Source organism: Cololabis saira, chromosome 9, assembly GCF_033807715.1.
Source record: "Cololabis saira isolate AMF1-May2022 chromosome 9, fColSai1.1, whole genome shotgun sequence".
In the NCBI taxonomy this organism is placed as follows: domain Eukaryota; kingdom Metazoa; phylum Chordata; class Actinopteri; order Beloniformes; family Belonidae; genus Cololabis; species Cololabis saira.
Window position 1 is genome coordinate 31,383,917 of NC_084595.1, and position 19,751 is coordinate 31,403,667.

The 19,751-nt window shown below is 41.0% G+C and overlaps 1 protein-coding gene across 2 annotated transcripts in view; it reads left to right on the forward strand.

The window, feature by feature from the left end:
* The first annotated feature begins 2,376 nt into the window (after positions 1–2,376).
* unc5ca (unc-5 netrin receptor Ca) overlaps positions 2,377–19,751 on the forward strand; it is a 216,619-nt gene continuing 199,244 nt past the window's right edge. For both annotated transcript variants that reach the window (XM_061729251.1, XM_061729252.1), the window contains exon 1: positions 2,377–2,759. In XM_061729251.1, the coding sequence (XP_061585235.1) occupies positions 2,651–2,759 (109 nt within the window). In that variant the 5' untranslated portion in view covers positions 2,377–2,650. The remainder of the gene's footprint in view (positions 2,760–19,751) is intronic.

Below are 19,751 nucleotides of genomic sequence, written 5' to 3' on the forward strand. Positions count from 1 at the left end.
TAGGCGGGTTGGAGCGAAGGTGCTATGACGCATTTGATTATGTGATCTAAACGAAGAAGGCAACAACACTAAAGATGTAGAACATGGAGGAGATGATATATGTGCTGCTGGGTCTGTAGCATGTGTTCGATATCAAGTTAAAAAATGAGTGAAAGAAGCTTCAAGCGTCGCCGCTTTTACATTTTTTTTGTTTGTCTCGGCGCTGCTGAAAAGTCTGTTGGTAGCCGCGAGCAGCTATGAAGTGACAGAGTGCCTGGTGGATCTGGTTGTTCCTTATCGCTCCGTCCAGATCCCTTTTTAATTCTCTCCTCAGCCACCAGGTTTAGGAACATCTGCGCCTCAGAGTTGGATCATGAAACAGACTTTTGCGCTGCCATTGCCTGTCGAATAAAATTAACAAGAAGCCACCGTCAGTCGCTCTTTCGCTGATGTCAAATCCTGACTCAGACGTCTGACTCCCAACCCCCCGACCAATCGGTGGCCTGTAGTGTGATGACGTCAGATGCAGCCCGACTCAGCCGCTTAGAACCTCGGCAGAGTAGTTACAGAAAAAGTATCTACTCGGCACTGGTAAACCCCTAGTGGGAAAGTGCCAAACTGAGTGGAGGTCGGGCTGAGTAGGTACTGGTGGAAAAGTGCCATAAGACAAAGTTATTTCTCATACTCAAATGCGAGACCCATACTCTACCACCCTGCTTGGCATTTCGAAATCTAGACTGATACTGGTGATGGCTAATCAACTAGACTTTGCGGAGAAGAAGAAAGAAGCCACCCTAAGTGATAGCAATATGAAGAAGGAGAAACACAAGCAGCTAAAAAAATACCACAGTTTAAAAATGGAAACGCAAAGGAGAAGGAAAGTAAAGAGTGCAGAGACCCCCAAACTGGGAGAATGGCTCAAACAGATTATTGGGTCAACATTTGAGATATTTATCCAGATAGAGTATGTGGAAAACCTTGGCCCCTTAATTTTAACAATGTAAGAAAGTAAATTGCATCGGTTTGTAATCCTATAGCCAGCCATTCACTCTTTCAAAAACAATGGCAAACTTTATTTGTCACGTTTTTTTTATACAGTTTTCCCTGCCACCCATTTGAAGGTAATTTACACTGTAACAAAGTAATGAAAGCCCTCATATAATGATTATAATATAGTGTGTTAGGCTAACCATCAAAATAAGCCACATCACATGCTCTCATATTTTCCATTTCCCCCTTTATAAGACTCATTAGTTGTAGCTTCCGTTTCTGAGATGTCACAGTAGGGTTCGTCCTGCTGCTAGTTCAGCAGAGCTCGCCGTCAGGGGGCAGAGATAAGTCAGTGAGCGCCCAGAAAAAAAGAGTGTGTGCACCACTTTTAAAAGATTCAGAAACGCATAAGCCTGCATATGTAAAAACAGCACAGATATGGGAGCAGCTGGATTAGTGGGGCGTCAAGTTTAGAGGACATAACAGATTGTGTGACAAAAGCAACTTTTAAAGGTGACATAACAATCAATGAAAGTAAAAAGTTAATTTTCTATATAATTAAGGTATGCTTAAAACCCCCTCATGTCGTAAAAGTAGTGAGAATCGGAGGAAATAATTTCCATCAATGCACGCAGAGCTACACTGAAAAAAATACATCTAACCGCATGTAAATATAACATATTTAAATCTGTGATATTAGCAATTAAAAATGAAGTTTGTTGCTTTACATGAATAAATCTAGTTTTGAACTAGTTCTGCATTTGTTCAACAAACAAGATAATGCATCTTTTCCTTAACAAGCAGTATTTATGTAATCCCAGGCAATCTTTTCATTTACACACGAACAACATATTTACTTTTCTAGTCTTAGTAAACTACTTAATTTTTAGTATGTACAAAATTCATTTGCAAGTAAAGTCAACTTAATTTCTAATTCATTTATTTATTTTCCTTTTTTTCCCTTTTTCCCCTTTTTTCTTTTTTTCTTTTTAAAGTCAACTTAATTTTGATAAATAAAGTAAATGTAAGACAATTAAGTTGACTGTACTTGCAAAATGTATTATTTACATACATAAAATTAAGTAGTTTATACAAAGACTAGTCTTTCTTGATCTACATAATAATCTCATGCAAAAAGTTGACTTATTTTTTTTAAAGTAAATCAAGCACAATATTTGTATCAGTGTACAGACATCTCCACCCACACGTGTAATTTATAAAACAACAACAACAACAAAAATATATTATTTTGATTTTATTGTATTTTGCCCTTTTGTTTGAGTGGGTGGTGTCAGAAAAAAGGAGTAAAAAAGCGAAGCAGAGGTAGAAAGTGAGTCTACTGTGGTAGCCAGAGGGCGGTGGCATTTCTCTCTCTCTGCGTAAACGGAGACGGTGGCGAAGGCGAGAGCGCACGAAGTGGAAAGCGGAGAGCAGTGGCGAGGCAGCACCGCCGCTGACAGGAGGAGTGACGGGAGCCCGCGGTTATTTCCAGAGCCTCGATCACACTTTTACCCACCGCATTTTGAAACTAGAGGTTTCAGGACTTCACACCTTCGCGTCGTCTGTCCAGGACTCCATCAGCGGATCCTGTGGTGGAGGAGCAGGGGGTGGGGGCTTCTTATTTCCCCCAGTCGTGGACGAAGGAGTTTTGTGCGTGTATGTGTGTTACGCCGTGTCTGTAATGGGTAAAAGTGGACTGAAAAGTGGAGTGGAGCTCGGTGGCAGCAGCTTGCTGAGAATGCCGGGGGTCCTGCTCCTCTTGGTGCTTGCGCACCCGGGACTCGCTCAAGGTAAGACAAGAGCGCCTTTTAACCCCCTAAATACACCTTCCACGTTTATTTGGCGAGTTGCGTTTGTGTGGCAGTCACAGATCGGCAGGCTGAAGTGGTTGCTGCTGGATGTACCACGTTTTTTTTTTTATATATTTGCATTTAAATGGACTTGATGCTGATGAGTTGTTAATTTAAGGTCAGCATCTTTAAACGTCAACCCCAGTGCATGCGCATTTCTCTGTGAAGGGTGCGCACGGACTGGAAGGGAGAACTGTTTCTTTGTGACAGATTAATGATGGCCTAAGTTATTTAGGAAGAACTGAAATGCCGAACAACCAGATACATTGAATTGCTAAACTCTCTATGAACTGAATTGAAAAGAGCGGTGTATCCCCCCCCCCACCCCTCCTTCTCTTTTCGCCATCTCTCTTTCGTATAAACGACATAATCCACTTCGAGGCTGCAGTTAAGGTGGAAACTCTGAGGGGCAGCACTCGGGATTCATGATCGGCCAATTGATGTCTCATTTAGGAGCACTTTATAGGCGACACTCCGGCGCGCCGGTCGGGAGCTGACCACAAGTTCGCACACACATTCACCCGTGCAGGAGCTGATAGGCAATCTCATAGAAAACGGCAACACAAGTCCCCCGAGGAAACAATTTGGAAATATCACGGTTGTAAACGAGGATATAATGTCACATGATCAGCAGTTTACCATCATTATCAATGATGGGAGTCCAAAAAGAGCTGACTACATGATGGGAAAACGTAAAGCCGTGGAAGTGATTTGGTATAGTGGGCTGTGTTACGGCTGTGTCCGCTATAAGCCCCAAGTGGAGCAGAACTAGGGGGATTGAAGTGATATTTCTGAAGAATGCCCGCGGTGGCGGCTGCTCTCGGGTAGAGTGAACACAGACATCAGCATCACGTTTGGATTTTTATCATTATTATGATGATTATTATTATTAATAATCATAATAATACTATTATTATTAGAGCTCGTTTGAAACGCTTGAAAAGCTGAAAGGCTACGCAGGCACAGTTGTTGGTTTCACACTCTTTCTGACCTTCTCACGGACAACCTGCGCCTCGTTAATGTTCATCCAGAAGAATTAATTGACAAACCTTCTGTTGTTCTAACAAGCCTTAATTTACCACAGCTTCTCAGTAGGGCTCGTGAAAGTTTGACCTTATCACAGCCAGTCATGGTCGAGTTCATCCTCTGGTTTGTTATAACAGTATAATAACTAATATTCCACTCGAAAGCCCATTAAGGAAAGACACCTAGTAATGTGGCTATAGTCTGAAGCAGGATGTAGTCTATAAATTGGTATTGACATTACAAATTGGCCAAGGGCTTTTGTGCTGAATTTGGTAAGTAATTGAACATGATGTTGCTACTGCCGTTCTCTTGTTGCCCAGGGGAACAACATTTCAGCAAATGCCTCCAATATTCATTCCAAGCATTCTTTCTTGGTTTGCTTGTAAATCAATAGATTGCAATTTAGGGTCATATTTTGAGTAGGGTTTCACTCATATCTGATAAATGACATCCTGGCACCAGTAAGCAACACAGTTTGACTCCTGTAGAGTAATCTGATAATTGGCACTCTTACTGTTGATGTGTTTTAGGCAGATGGCAGTCTTCTGTGTTTTCTCACTCCAGAAAATGCCGCTTTTTTACCCCCCCTTCATGTAATCCTCTCTAATGGTTTATATGTCTCCTGTTCTAGTCTTGGTCCTCTGTTTAAAACAAGTTTGCTCATGTCTCTGAAGTTGTTTTACTGTGTGCAAGGAATCACTCTGTTTTTCTACGAATGAAGCAAAAAATCCGAACCGCAATCTAACTGTCTGGGAGTGGGTTTCTGTATTTAAATAGCAATCCTCTTTCTACATCTGTGCAGAATTCAGTTCTCAGCCCATACGAGTAGAAAAATGTTGTTTAAAGGAAGACCGATATTTGTTCTAACCAAATTATTGTGCTGTTTGTTTCTGCTCACACATCATTTATCTTCTTGTAGCCGGTCCCGATACCAACTATTCTGTGGTTTGGCAAGTTTTAATAGCCAAGTTTGTTTTCAGGGTTGTAACAAATGATGCTAAGAAGGATGGCGTTTGTGGAAATGATCCTGGAACTGTAGTGTAATAATGAACTACAGGGACCCTCAGTCAGATTTTCTTTTTCTTTTTAGTCTTTCTTTTCCTAATCCATTCAATATGTGCTGATCTTGCACACAATGGGCTCAATCCGAGTCATTTTACTCCACATCAATCCTCTCTTAAGCTTTAAAGTGATTTAATTAGGCATGTTGATGTCTTTGTCCTGCCCTTTGTAGCTCTAAAAACATTTGCAGTGTGGAAAAGTCTCTTGTCCACCCATTAACATGTGCACGCACAATGAGGGGAGGAGTGTTAGTTGAGATCCACTCATGCCAGCTCAAGTGCATGCGTCTGTCATTTAACTTAGCCCCACCCTCGAGCAGTTGGGGCTATTAAAAAGCCATTAGCTGGGCCCTTTTACATTTGATCTGGAGTGAATGGGTGTCAAGATTGTTGTACTCATCACCGAAACATCCCATTGTTTATTATCAGAATGGAAGACTCTACCATTCAGATGTTGAAGGATCTCAGCGTAGAACCTACTTCTGTTTCATGACAATGAGTGCAGTTTATTCATATTGCGTCACATGTTGTCTCAATCTTTTGTTCGAGAACGCTTCACACAGCTTTGAATTTGTTCTTTAACTGCCAAAATCTGATTTGAAGTGAACTCGTATGGGAGGGGAAAAAAGGAGTCCTAAAACCTACTGGATTTTGTGAGTTCGTAGAGGTATGGAGGTTGGTGTGTAGGCCAGCTCGTCTCAAGGGAAAACATGAAATACTAATGGAGCAGAAAAGTTTTTCTTTTGTGCTGATGAACATGAATTATGCTTTCTCTTTCTCGCGCCCATTGTTCTCTTTTTCGTGCGCTCATTCGACCTTTGCTGCCTGCTAAATGTGATGTTCGAGAGTTTTACATATGTGGTGAGAAGAATTTCCTCTATGTAATTATTGTCATGTCCATTGGGGCATAAAAAAAAAAAATAATCATATCTTTGGATACAAATTAATAGATCCAATTATTTGTCTTCAAAAGTTGCTTTCATGTCTTGCTGTTAGAATGTATGTCTATTAGGACAGTTTGTGTGTGAGTTGAACTGTGTGTGTGTGTGTGTGTGTGTGTGTGTGTGTGTGTGCGTGTGCGTGTGCGTGTGTGTGTGTGTGTGTGTGCGTGTGTGTGTGCTTGTTCATGAACTTGGCAGTTTGCCGATTGTCTCGGATAAATCCCGTGGAGTGAATACTTGCGTATGTGTGAACCTGGCACTATCTCAGTGCTCCGGCAGAGCTCGGACAATGTTTTGTTGCATCGATGCGTATGCACGCGCGCACGTTACAGACAACACTGCCAGAGTTCCCATGCTGTCTCCCATCGTGCTCTCATCCTGTCCCAAGGTAGAGTGTGGCCATCCAGAGCTCGATTCTCGCAGGGGGACAGCTGGGAAGTATTGGAACTAAACAGGCCGCTGTGATTGGCCGCGCTGTCCAGCCAGCTCCTGTTCAATAGGTTGAGCTGTTTTTTTTAGTAGTAAATTTGATGGCATCTCTGCATCAGAGGGAGAGGGGGAGATGGACAGACTGAGAGTGGGACAGGATGAATGGAGGAGGAAGGGAGATCTCTCTGGGTGGTTTGTACGAGCTTTGATCACTCCACTAGGTCTTGACAAGCTGACTGACTGCCCCCCCACTCCACCACCACCACACACACACACACACACACACACACACACACACACACACACACACACACACACACACACACACACACACACACAGACACACAGCACGATATTTTTGCAGTCAAACAATGCTGCATTCTGTCTGCATTCGCTGTGTGTGTGTGCGCGCGCATGTGAATGTGCTCTGCATGCATGATGTGTGCACTCGGACGGACGTTCACAGGAGTGTGTGAAAGGAAGTCTTTGACTGCGTCTGGGGTTGTTTTGTGTAGCGGACCCTCCTGCTGCTGGTAGCAGCCTAGCGATGGCAGATTTGTCTTGCCCTTTCTGCCCTCTAAAAAAAAAAAGAAAAAAAAAAATCACATCCTTGCTTGTTCATCCGTGCATTTCATAGACTGTCACTTTAAGTGTGGCCTGTGATGAGACGTTTCTCCATCCGCCTTTTCACTTCTGTGTCTAGTCTTTCAACCCCGTCCTTTTTAAGCTGCTGAATGGATTTTACCGACCTTTTTTTTCTCTCCTCTGTCTGTGGTCAAGCTTATCCATTCACAGGGTGCCATTTATGTTGGACTGTGAAAACCCTGGACTTGTCCACCTACAGCTGCGTTTGTTTTATATATGGTTTACTTGAACAAATAGCAATTACAGCTCTGCCTATTTCAAGAATCAAGAGCCTGAACTCGAGCTGTTTGTGTTGCTTGTGGAGAACTTTGCAGGCATGTTTTCCTTTTGGGGAAGATGAAATCCCGCTTTTGAAGGAGTGTGGTTTTCAAAAGGCAGTGTCGACAAACTGTGTCACTCCGCTCGCACCATTTACTATCTCTGATTCTCCGCAGGGGAAAACCCAGGATGGAACACAAGAAAGCCTCCCTGTGTGCGTCTTTGTCCGACTGTGAGCGTTTGAGTCTGAGTGTGCTTGTTTTTCTGGAATGACAGCCAGTGAGAAGAAGAAAAAGAGGCAGAGAAACGCTCTGAAACTGATTCCCAGCTTCTCCTGTTGTTGGGCCTAATTCCTTCTAGAGTTTCATGTAAAGATCTGGAATTATGAATTTTTCATGGGCTGCGAAACCTAAGGCCCCGCTTGGTGCTCCCATTTCAGGGCTTTATGTTTCAGTTTAGCTGTGTGCTCCTGTGTCTGTATGTGTGAAAGATGGAAGTAGTGAGAAAATGCCATTTGTTCCCAATAAATGGCTTACTGTATTTGTAGTTCTTAGTCGATTAAAGTCCTGCAGCCCAAACAATTATAAGCCTTTTGAAGTATTTATATCTTTATATCATGATATTTGTTTTTATACTACACCTATAAAGCAAAAAAAAAACCAACAATAACAAAAAAGACCTAACCACATTTAGAAATTATAAACTGGTTATTATTAACAAAAATCCACCAAGCAGTACTCACAATTTCTATCCATCCACCCATCCAGTTTGTTTAAAATACCACAGTGCATCGGACAAAAGTGAAGGAATTAATAAATAGTGTTTATCTGTTTTTTTATAACAAAATGTGAACAGTTGGACTCCAGGCTGCAGATTTCCGTGCTGCTGTCCACGATCTCAGTTCCCCTCTTGTGTCATTTGTCCCAGTTTTTTCCCATGACTCCATTTCTCGTATTCTGTGTCCTGCTTTTGTCTTTCCCGCCTTCCTGTGGTCTTTATTGTTGTTTTATGCCGCTTTGTCTGTTTCACTTGCTTAAATTTACACCGCTTAATGACAGTGTGGCTAAAACAGTGAACATGTCATGCTTGTAAAGTATACTTAGCTCCGAAGCAGTGGGGAATTCTTTTTTTGTGTGCATGTGTTTGGTTGCAGACACTCATCAGTCAGCCAGGCGAGAGAGACCCCACACACACACACACACACACACACACACACACACACACACACACACACACACACACACACACAAACAGAGAAACACATGTACGCACGTTCAGTGCAGATAGTTGGAATTGAAGTGTCAGAAAAACAGGGATACAGGCAGAGAAATGGGGCCTCGCCTCTCCAATGAAAAGCCATCCTGTATCTTTGTTTTAAGGCTTTTGCCCCTCTCCACAGGCGGCTGCTTAGGCTTTTCATGGTCTATGTATCCTTTTTTTATTAGATTCCATAAAATCTCCAGTAAATAGCTTGAGTTAGTTTATTTGCTTCAAAAACAACAGGAATCAAGCTGCACGTGTGACCAGAAGACACTCTTTGTGTGTGTGTGTTTGTGTGGAAACAACTGCTGCCACTTCAGTTTAATCCCCTGTCCTTTCCCGTGTCTGTCTTTGACACTTTGCTTGGATTCATGCCAGAGAGTCCGTCTGCTGTCTGCAGATTGTTTGCTTATGAGGTTCATATCAAAGTTGGGCTGCAAATTTGAGACGTTGCTTCACTCTTTATGGCGTCATCACAAATGGCTGCCGTGCTGAAATTTGAGCGCTGCATTGCACAGGTGTCACTTGCGGAAACACAACGCGGATACAAAGAAATGACTCTAGATATGAGTGCATTAAAAAAAAAAAAAAAAAAGAATTACTTGAGGGCAGACACACGGCCAGCAGATGGGCGTTGGGTGTTTTGGCAGGGCGGCTTGTTTGTGTGTCGGGGCAGGAGAGTCTTATTTGTGTCACCATGAATATGTAATTAAGCTGCCATTGAGAGAAGATGCCGCATCGCGGCAGGAGGGCCACGGCGATGAGGCCTCGGCCCTTTCTGTTTACCCCAAGAGCTTGTTTTATACATTGTGCTGTTTTGAGAGCGTCAGCGAGGATGACTAAGAGGGGGGGAAAGAGGAAAAAGTTTGAGAGAAGTAGCAGGGAGCACTAAGGAAACAGAGAGTGAACTGGGAGAGGAAAGGAAGAAAAGAGGAGGTGGTTTTTCTTACTTTTTTCAAGAGCGAATTTGACATTTGTGTTCCTTTGTTATATGAAACAAAGCCTCACTGTAAAAAGCCCATTCAAGTCCTGGTTGATAATGGAGAAAGGAGGCGGCGGAGGAAGAGGAGGAGGGACCAAGTGGGCTGAGTAGTGTTGGGAAGCTGCCTGAAGGATTAGTCTTTCTCTTCTTCCTATCTTTCGCCACTGCGTTTCCTCCGCCTTTGTTACTCTTTCTGCATTTTCTCTCTCTTGTTCCCTTTTTCACATATCCCTGTTTTTCAGATGGTTTTCTTTCCCTTTTTACTCCACCAATCCATCCCCCCCTCCATCCATCCCAACAATAACTCTTTTCTTTTCCTCACTTTCTTTTACAATGCCAAAACTGTCTGTAATCCAGTGGTCCATCTAGGAGAATACTCTAAAAAAAAAAACCCCAACCTGAAACCATAATTACTATAATCAGGATTGTAACTTTTTACCTTCTCAGCTTACGTCTGCATTTTGCACATGTGCAGGCGCACATGTACATGAGAGTGGTTGTGAAAGCGTCCTCTGTAAATCTGTATGATGCCATGAAAAGGGGGATTTAGCGTGCATCGTAAAAGAGTTTTGCTTGCCTTTTTGGCTCCATGATGTAATTTACTGTACTGCTCTCTGTGTAAGCTCAATAAAACAAGGGTGTAACACCCATATACACACAAACAGAGGTCTGAATGCAAAATCTTACTTGAGATTAGTACAAAGTCTGCACACACAAACACACTGCAATCTATATCGAAGGGATAGTTGAATTATTTTGCTCTGTGAGTCACAACATTACATATAATTTGTTTACTTTGATTCATTAAAAGACATAATTTGAAATGGCGAAAGATTATGGGCTGCTCGTTGCTGAAAAGGCATGTTTTATGTTCTTAGAGTTTAAATACTGTATGTGCCCATATAGGATTTTTAGATATTCTTGTAAAGCCTACGCACATGAACACAGGTAGGATGGTACCGTAGGTGGAGTTTGGGAAAATGACTGTAAAAATGACTGTAACGATCTCCGACAATCAAAATCGCACATTTTAGAATTCTGCTCTTCAGAAAAATAAAAGTGGACATGGACATGTGAAATGCGATGTTGAGTAAATGAAAGGAAGAAGACTTGTTTGGATGAGGGGAGCCGGAGTGCAGAGAAGACTGCAGGGACAGTAATTAATCACAGGTCTCAAAGGGAGGGAAGTAATCTGTTAAAACACTAAATATAGATTGCAGAATTTAGAGTAGAGTCACGTTGACGCTATGATGTTTGCATCCCTTTATCCTGGCCAATTATAGGGTTATGATCAGTGCAAGGGCAGCCTTGAGCTTTCTGCCACCGGACCATTGCCATAGTCCGGTGCCACCGACAGCTGCTTACGGTGACCCCGATTCAAGAGGCATTCAAGACATTAAGGTGGAGTGAAGCGTCAGCCTGGCCAGTAGTATAGAGGTTGTTGACAGTTTGCTGCACTGAGTTAAAGTTATCTGTTCTGCAGAGGACATTTTTTCTGGGTGAAAAATACACCAGCCAGTTGTTTGTGAGTTTGTTGCTCATTTTATTCATCTAGTCCTGTGGTGCAACAATGCAGAAACAAACTGGTGATTTCTTTCTTCAAGGATAAAGCTACTGTTTTGTAGTTTTCCAACATTGATCCAATTTTTTTTTTTGCTGTGTTCTTATATTATGTATGGCTTTTGATCTAAGAACAATGAGATGTATGATATTGATAAGCAGGACTGGTTACTTAGCTGTTGGTATCATACTAAAAGCAAATGTGTGCAAACTTTGGTGCTAAACCTTTGAACTGGTGGTTTTCTATGATGATCAAGAACGTGGTAAATGCAGCATCATGTACATGTAATAACTGTGTACAACGGATCCCGGAGAATGGCTTGACATATTGATTTTTAATTCATGTAACTACCAACGTTTATACAGTGGCTCCCAAACAATAGAGGTGCCAGCTGTTTATTTCCAGCTTTAATAGGTGCTGATTCAGTGCCAGCGGGAAAGTCAGACATTGGATTTTGGAGAGGATTCATCCCTTCAAGACCGAAAAATTAAATATAATTACTAAAGGTCAGTTTATAGAGGCTTTACGTGGATTTCAAATGATAGAGAGATTTAAAATGTCTACTTTTACTGCATCCTTCTAAGCTCTAAGTGAAAGTGTGTCCAGCATTGTGACTCAGCAGTGGAGCTATAAAAGCAGAGACCTACTGACTTGTTTTGTGCTCTTGTTTATGGCATGTTCCAGCTATGCTTTGTTTTCATTGATTCCCTCCCACACAGACTTTGTGCGTTTGTGTTCATGCATGGTTATGTGTGCACAAATGCGTGTGTTTTTTTTTTTTTTAAGTCCTTTGGCTCTCTTTGTGGCTCTCTTTGCCTCTTTTTATCTTACACATTTTATTATTTCATTGATGTGTGTTATAAAACAAAGAAAAACACCCGTAGTGACCTTAAAAACATCTCATGCTTTTGTAGTTCACTTTTTTTTTTATATATATATTTTTTCTCAAGAGTTTGCATGAAAGGCGGTTAAGTTGCATTGATTTGACTGCTTTGAAAAAACAGCTCCTTATTTGCTTTCAGTTGAAGTTTTTGATAACCCCTTTCCTTTCATTAGGAATTAAATGTAATGTAAAACAAATCGTGTACTTTGTTTGGTCTTCGTCAGAAGTTTATTTGTATGATATCAAACAAATTTACTGTGCTTTACTCTAAAGTCTTTATTGCCCTTAATTATCGGTTTTTGAGACACAGCAGACAGCCTCTCTCCCATCTGCCACCCCCAACCGAGAGGCATAACGTAGTAGCACATATGGTGTGGGAGCGGAGGAAAGAAGGGGAGAATGAACACCAGCAGCTCTGCAGCATGTGAGCAGTCCTAGAAAATATTATGCAGAGTCAGTGGTCCAAAAGACTGCACCCGCTGTAGCTGGCTGCAGGAATACCACTGCTAACTTAACCAAGCTTTGTCGTGAAGGAAAGTTGAACTGAGCCTCTCTTTAGCCACTTTTTATTCAGGCTGTGTTTTGGGTTTGTATAGACAAAACATGCTAATTTGCCGTGGGTTGAGACGTTGCTTAAATAACGGTGAAGTTGGTGAAGTTAGCTACATGGGTTACTATTATCTGGAGGATTAACAACTAGTTGCAGTCAGAGCAAAGGAAAGGAGGGGATAGTGGCATCTTTTTTTTTAACGGAGGCTCTTACTGTAAGGCCATTAATCCTTTTACCAAACCTTATTGTCTGGCAGTCATTGCCAAGTCATTAATTACAAATAAATTATTTTAGGAATTAAAATTGATTTGAAACGTATCTTAGACAATATTGTCTAAAAATAAATATCAAGATAATGATAACTAGTCTGTTAGGACTAGGTGGTACATTTATTTTGTTGATAAATAATAGATTTTTTTTTTAAAGATTTTTTTGGGCTTTAGTGGCCCTTTATTGAGATGCAGACTGGAAAGGGGTAGAGAGAGAGAACGGGGAAGACACGCAGCAAAGGTGCGCAGGCTGGATTCGAACCCGCGACCGCTGCAGGAGGAGGACTGTAGCCTCAGTATATGAGCCGCCGCTTAACCCACTGCGCCACCGAGCGGCCCATGGTTCGCATTTGTTTCTGACGACATGGTGGATGTGCAAACTTTGAGCAGCTGAGACAGTGGCGATTAACCGTGTGTCATATTCAGTTTTAACTTTCCCCGAGCTCCCTTCACTTGTTTAAAATAGGAATCGAAGTCGCATTATTTAACACTGTTGTCAACTTGATGCTAGTGGAAGTTAATTCAAACATCGAATATCTGTAGAGTCCATGTATGATTTCACATGTAAGAACTGTGGTAGCTTTAAATGAGCTCCATTCTGTTTGTCTTGTTAGTTCATTTCGTCTAAGCTGGTCTGGAGTCTTTCAGTCAGCATCCTCAGCGGACACAACCCTGCATCTCAGAGCCGATAACACTGCTCATTTTCTCATGATGTTGAATCCTTATTTTATGTATTTGTCTGTTTGAATAATTCATGTTTAGCAGAGCGGGGTTTTTTCCAGGTTTTTCTTTAATGTTACAAACCCAGATGGATTTTTTCTGCTTTGCTCGGACTTTAAAAAGAGATCAACACTTATTTAAATGAAAGATTTAAAGGGTTCTTTTTTTTCTTCTTTTGATTCGTTGATGATGAAAAATGGACCGGCCACATCATTATATGTGTTATGGTAGGATGAAAATTGGAACTCCTGCTGTGTTCTTACAGCTGATGAAATCTAGATGTAATTTTACATGAATGTTGAGATGAACTTACACGCTTATTCTGAGGAAAATGCTATGACGCAGCATGGAAAAGGTTAGGGAAACAATGCCAGAGCTAAATCATACCCCAAATATGCAACAAACTTACAATTAGATTTTTTTTTTCTTTGTGTCAAATTACACTGTTGGAAGAATAATGCAGTAGATAAAATATTTTCCTCTTCAGCTCCCGCGAATCATGGTGTTGCTCAGCTCTATTTTGGGCCCCATGCTGTTTTCAGTATACAGTATATGCTCCATGTGTGGTTATATTTAGGGCTTATTATATTGCTTTCATTATTTTGCTGATAATATGCAGGTTTGCATGCCCATCAGGTCAGACAGCAATCCTTCACGACAGCCCTCGTTAGTCTGGCTTAATGCTCTTAAAACTTGAATGAAACTCAACTTTCTGAACCTTAATGAAAAGAAGACGGAGGTCATTTGGTTTGTAAAAAACAGATGTGTTCTGGGGTTCGGCTGACATTCTTGACCCTTTGACCTCTCTGCTGTCAAGAATATGGGTGTGATTTTTGACAGCTCTCTTAAGTTGGACAAACAGATAAATGCTGTAGTAAAATTAAGCTTTTAACACCTATGGGTCATCGCTAAGGTGAAACCTTATTTCCCTGCAAAGGACCTAGAAAAAGTAATTCATGTTTTTGTTACCTCACATTTAGACTACTGTAACGCGCTGTTTGTGGGTCTAGATCAGCGGTCGGCAACCCGAAATGTAAAAAGAGCCATATTGGACCAAAAACACAAAACCAAATGTGTCTGGAGCCGCAAAAAATGAAAAGTCTTGTATCAGCCTTAGAATGAAGACAACACATGCTGCATGTTTCTATATTAGTTAGAACTGGGGGAAGATTTTTTTTTTCATCATGCACTTCGAAAAAAAAGTTGAAATGTCAAGATTAATGTTGAAATACAATCTTGAGAAAAAAGTTGAAATGTTGAGAAAAAAATCGAAATAACGAGAAAAAAGTCAAAATGACAAGAAAAAAGTCAAAATTTCGAGAAAAAAGTCGAAATGTTGAGAAAAAAGTCGAAATCTCAAGATTAATGTTGAAATACAATCTTGAGAAAAATGTCGAGAAAAAAGTTGAAATGTTGAGAAAAAAGTCGAAATGACAAGGAAATAGTCCAAATTTCGAGGAAAAAAGTTGAAATGTCGAGATTAAAAAGGAAAGGAAAAGGAAGAAAAAAAGAGGAAAAAACGGAAAAAAGAAGAAGAAAAAAAAGAGAAAAAAGAAAAAGCTCCAGGAGCCACTAGGGCGGCGCTAAAGAGCCGCATGCGGCTCTAGAGCCGCGGGTTGCCGACCCCTGGTCTAGATCAATCCATTGGCTCCCAATTCTGAACTGATTTTAAGATTTTATTGTTGAATTTTAAATTTTCGAAAATCGATTGTCACCCTTTTGAAGCAAAGAGGTGATCGAGGTTTTGCAGTGGCAGCCCCAACGCTGTAGAACGGCTTGACTTTTCATATTTGCGCAGCTCAAACTTCAGATATGTTCAAGTCGATCTCATAGTTCTTCTCTTTGGCTTTCAATTCTAAGTAGAATACACACATAGATTCTATTTTATTGTTTCTTAAAGGGTTTTTATTGTACCTCTCCTTTTTTTTTTGTCCTTTCCAACTGTCTGCATATATATCAGTGATGAATACCATGATTTGGTAAAAACCTTTATCCATGACACATATATGCATTTTCAATCTCACAGCAGATGTTATTTTTCTTAAGGTGCATGAATGTGTGTGACAGTGTGTGTGTCCTTCACCAGTCCTCTTTGACAGTCTGATCTAACATATTTTATTAACATTTGAATTATTTTACCTTCTTGCTCTTAAAATAAGATTTTTGTTTGATTGTTATTTGAATGTAAAGCACTTCATCTTTGTTGTGTAAGTAATGAGAATCACTGTTTTATTTTGTCTGGCACAACAGTACTTTTAATCAAGAAGGTGTCGGCGTATATGTCTTTCCTCATCCTGCCAGTGTACAAGTCTGTATTCAATTATTGTCTGCTCTGTTTTGGGTGAGTTACAAATGTCATCATGGAGGGTAGAGTAGTCATCGTTTTGTTTGATCTAATACTGGTTATTGGTTGATCTTTTGCAGTCCAGTACCAGTTGCCTTCATACGTTTGTAGCAGTTTTTAAAGGCCCTTCAGTCCACGTGAACCCTTTCAAAGTATTGCTCTGAAAGGCTGTTTGTTTTTTACCAAACCACTTTTTTATTCTTTTCACTGAACAGCTGGTAACAACTAGTTGTAAAGCATTGGTGTTTTCAGCTGAGCACGGCATTGGTCCGCTTCAGTGTGGGTTCTAATTTGAGTGCTTTGACTTCATTGTTCTGTCAGCATTACTTTGACTTTCCCCGAGATGAGAAGCCCAACAAGCTGCGAAAATGCTATAAAGTTAGGTTTCAGATTTGGTTTTGGATCAGTTTGTTTGAGATGTGGCGGTTCCAGTACCGTGCCCGGTGGTTTCTTACGGCTGCTTTAAGCACTTAAAATCTCTGTCAAATGGAGAAATTACTTATTTGCATTTGAACATTTCTGTTTGTTGGACTGCTTTTTTTTTCCTTCTCTGTAAAATCTTACCGTAGCTTTTGATGCTTTTTGGGGTTCTTGTTTTCATTTAGAGGTTGAAGTGAAAGCACAGATGACCTCTCGTTTCACAGAAATAACACAAAACAGCCCCAGAAGTCAGGAAAATTCATTACCCTCATAGAAGCTGTTTAATGAAGTACATCAAAGACCACAATGGGACACATGTGGTTTATATCAAAGTCTGGGATCTGGCAATTTCCAGAGATTTGGAATTATATCTGTTCATTTCTATCATATGTATCTGCTTTTTATCTTCTCATTTCTCTGCTGCTGTCATCGTTATCATTACATCCCCAAGGCACAGCTGGTGGTAGTGGTGCACTAACGGTTTTCTGAACATAAACTGGCTCAGTGTCCTATGACATGTGGCTCAAGCGCTGCGCCAATTCTGGGAAAACACACCCACGTACACACAAGTGGACGCGCTGCACTGAGGGACAAGTGTCTCTGCCCTGGTCACCCAAACATACGCGGGAGTTTCCAGGCAGGACAGTTAACAGACCTACGTTCACACACGCGCACACGCGCACACACACACACACACACACACACACACACACACACACACACACACACACACACACACACACACACACACACACACACAAAATTAATTGGCAGTCAAAGTAGGAGTGTGGACAGACACTGTGTCCATATGCAATAGCTGTTGTATTTTTGGCAGGTTGATGTCAGTCCTGTCGCTCTCTTGGAACAATCCTGATATTTTGACCGTTGGAGTCACTGAGTTTTCGCGGTTGCCTTCAGTAGTGTGTTTTTTTTTTCTTCTCTCTCTAATTTTTATGCAGAATTTCTTTCTTTGTTTCTTTGTTCCCCCCCCCGCCCCCCCCAGAGCTGCAGAGGACATTATGCTATTTTTTTCACTTATAGAGGCAGTCCTTGTGGCAGGTCAACTGAACCTTTTCACACTAAACTGTATGACATCATGGCTGGATGTGTACTTCAAATAAAATATTTGCGACCGCACCAGCTGCGTACAATCGCTACATTGCTTCCCACTTGTTGAAGTACATCTCATAGTGTGTGTATTGTGTAGCAAATAGCCATCTGCAAGCTATAAAGTATACATGTTTGCCAGTGAAGTCATGTGTATGGTCTTACTGTTGCAAGAACAGATGCGTGAAGGCATGACTTTTGTCAGCACGTTTTGTGTTTTTCAAATCAAAAGAATAGGAACTGAGTGACAGTGAGCCACTCTGCTATCGCCATACTCTGTGTCCGTCTCTACTTTTTCACCTCTGTCTCTTCCATCCAGCCAGATCATCTCTCTCCAGTTTGGTCCAGCTCTTTTCCTTGTTTCCTTCTTTCTTCTTTCCATCCTTCCTTCTTCTGGGGAGGGGAGATTTAAACTTTGAGCAAAATAGAGAAGAAGGAAAACTTTGCAGAAACATTTGAAGTGTTTTTTCCCCCTACTCTGTTCGAAGAAATGTCATCCACACCCAAGAAGCAGTTTAAAAAGATGCAGAGAATTGCTAACTAAAGCCAGACAATGCCCATAGCTCCCGCTGGCTCTTCCAAATCCTTGTATTGTTGCTGTGGTTATTTGTGTTGCTGGTTCCCCAGGGCCCCTGCAGGGTTTTGGTTTATCTCGGTTCAGTTCTGAGGTCTTGTCAGAAAATGAGGGCAGGGCTGCCGTTGTGGCCTCAGGTCAGCTTCCAATCAAAACTTTTTTCTGTCTGAAAATGAACTGAAACTTGCAGTTAATGACCAACTTGTCAGATCAGAATTGAAATTTAGCTTTTTTTCCCCCTGACTTTGTGGTCCCTTCTGCAGTGTTTCACTGCTCTAATTTAGCTCCAGAAGGAGTAAACTGAAATCAATCTACAGAGAGAGCACCTGCTCAACAGGCTTCAGTTCACTCACCTTGACTTTCATCCTGAGAACACATCTTGTGATGGAAATAAATTTGATACCTGCGGTTGACAATGATGGATCTGGTCCTAACTTAGTATCAGGTTTAGAGACACAGCACTATCAAGTTTAAGAGTTTGAGAGCAAATGTCTCACTCACTAATCCTCAGCTGAAAGACAGCTATTATATGTTTCTGGGGAAATGATCAGTCCTCTCCTTCCCAGAATAGCCTCTTCCCCACTGTGTTGTTGTAGCCTTTAGTTTAAGTCCTTTAAGCTTTTAGTCCCACCACTTTTGGTCTTCAGAGCTGAGGAGGAAGGTGTGTCCCATGAATTATTTACTGAGCACAGAGTTAAGATAACAAAATGCTGCAGAAGCAAAGCCATGCCAGTGCAGACCATATATTGGACTTGAACATCAGCTTAGAAAAGAAAAAGAAAATCATTTTTGACAATGAGTTTTTCTTTTTTTTATGCTTTTACCTTCATACACCACAACAATGAATTTTAAATAACAGTCAAGAATGTGATCAAAGTGTAGACGTTCAAATTTAATTGAAAAGGTTTCTTAAAAAGATTCCATTAGCATTTACAGCAGTTTCCTGGAAAGTAACTCAGTTTTTCAGGGGTGCTAAAGTATTTGGACCAATGACTGAAAAGTTAATTGGCCACATATGTCTATTCCCTCCTTACTGTGTTAGATTTACGAGGAGATCTCAGAGAAAAATAAAGAAGTATTGATCTATAAGAGAGATATTGAAAACCGTTGGTTTGGCCAAGTCAACAGTTTGACACACAATATGGTATGCTTTATCGTACAGTATGTACCAAACATGGTGGAGGTAATGTTATGGTATGGGCATCTATGGCTGACAGTAGAATGGGCTCTCTCGTGTTTATTGATAAGGTGACTTCTGAAAGAAGTGCAGAAGCTGCATGAATACTGAGCTGTATATGTCTGTATCCTCTGCTTACATGTAGCCAAATGTTAAAAAACCCCAAAATAAAACAAAAAAACAACCCGACAAGATGATGCCTCACAGTGCAGATGGATAATGACCCAAAACATTCCTAAAGCAACTCAAGACTTTCTGAAAGCAAAAGAATGTGAAAACTCTCCGGGGGCTTTGTCAATCTACTGATCTCAGCCGAATAGAGAATGCTTTTCAGAAAACAAAACTGAGGCCATAAGGGCTCACAAACAAGCAGCGGTCGAGGCGTGAAGGTCTGACAAAGCAATTCCAGGGAGAAAAGTCAAAATTTGGTGACATCCATGGGCCCAGGCTCTCATTGACTGCAAGGGATTTTTACCCAAGTATTAAAACTTGCAAATTTACAATTGCGTTACTTTGTACAAATACTGCTCAGCCCCTAAAAATGGCTGTAATTCCGAATGAGGTAAATGCCATGTGTAGGTGAAACCGCTTAGCTAAAGCTGAAGGTCCACACTTTGATCACATCTTGATTATTTCCCATCTCAGTAATGGCTCAGTAAATAGTAACACAAAGAGAAAAAAAGAAAGAAAAGAAGCCCCTCTGGGCTTCTGACTGAGGGACAATA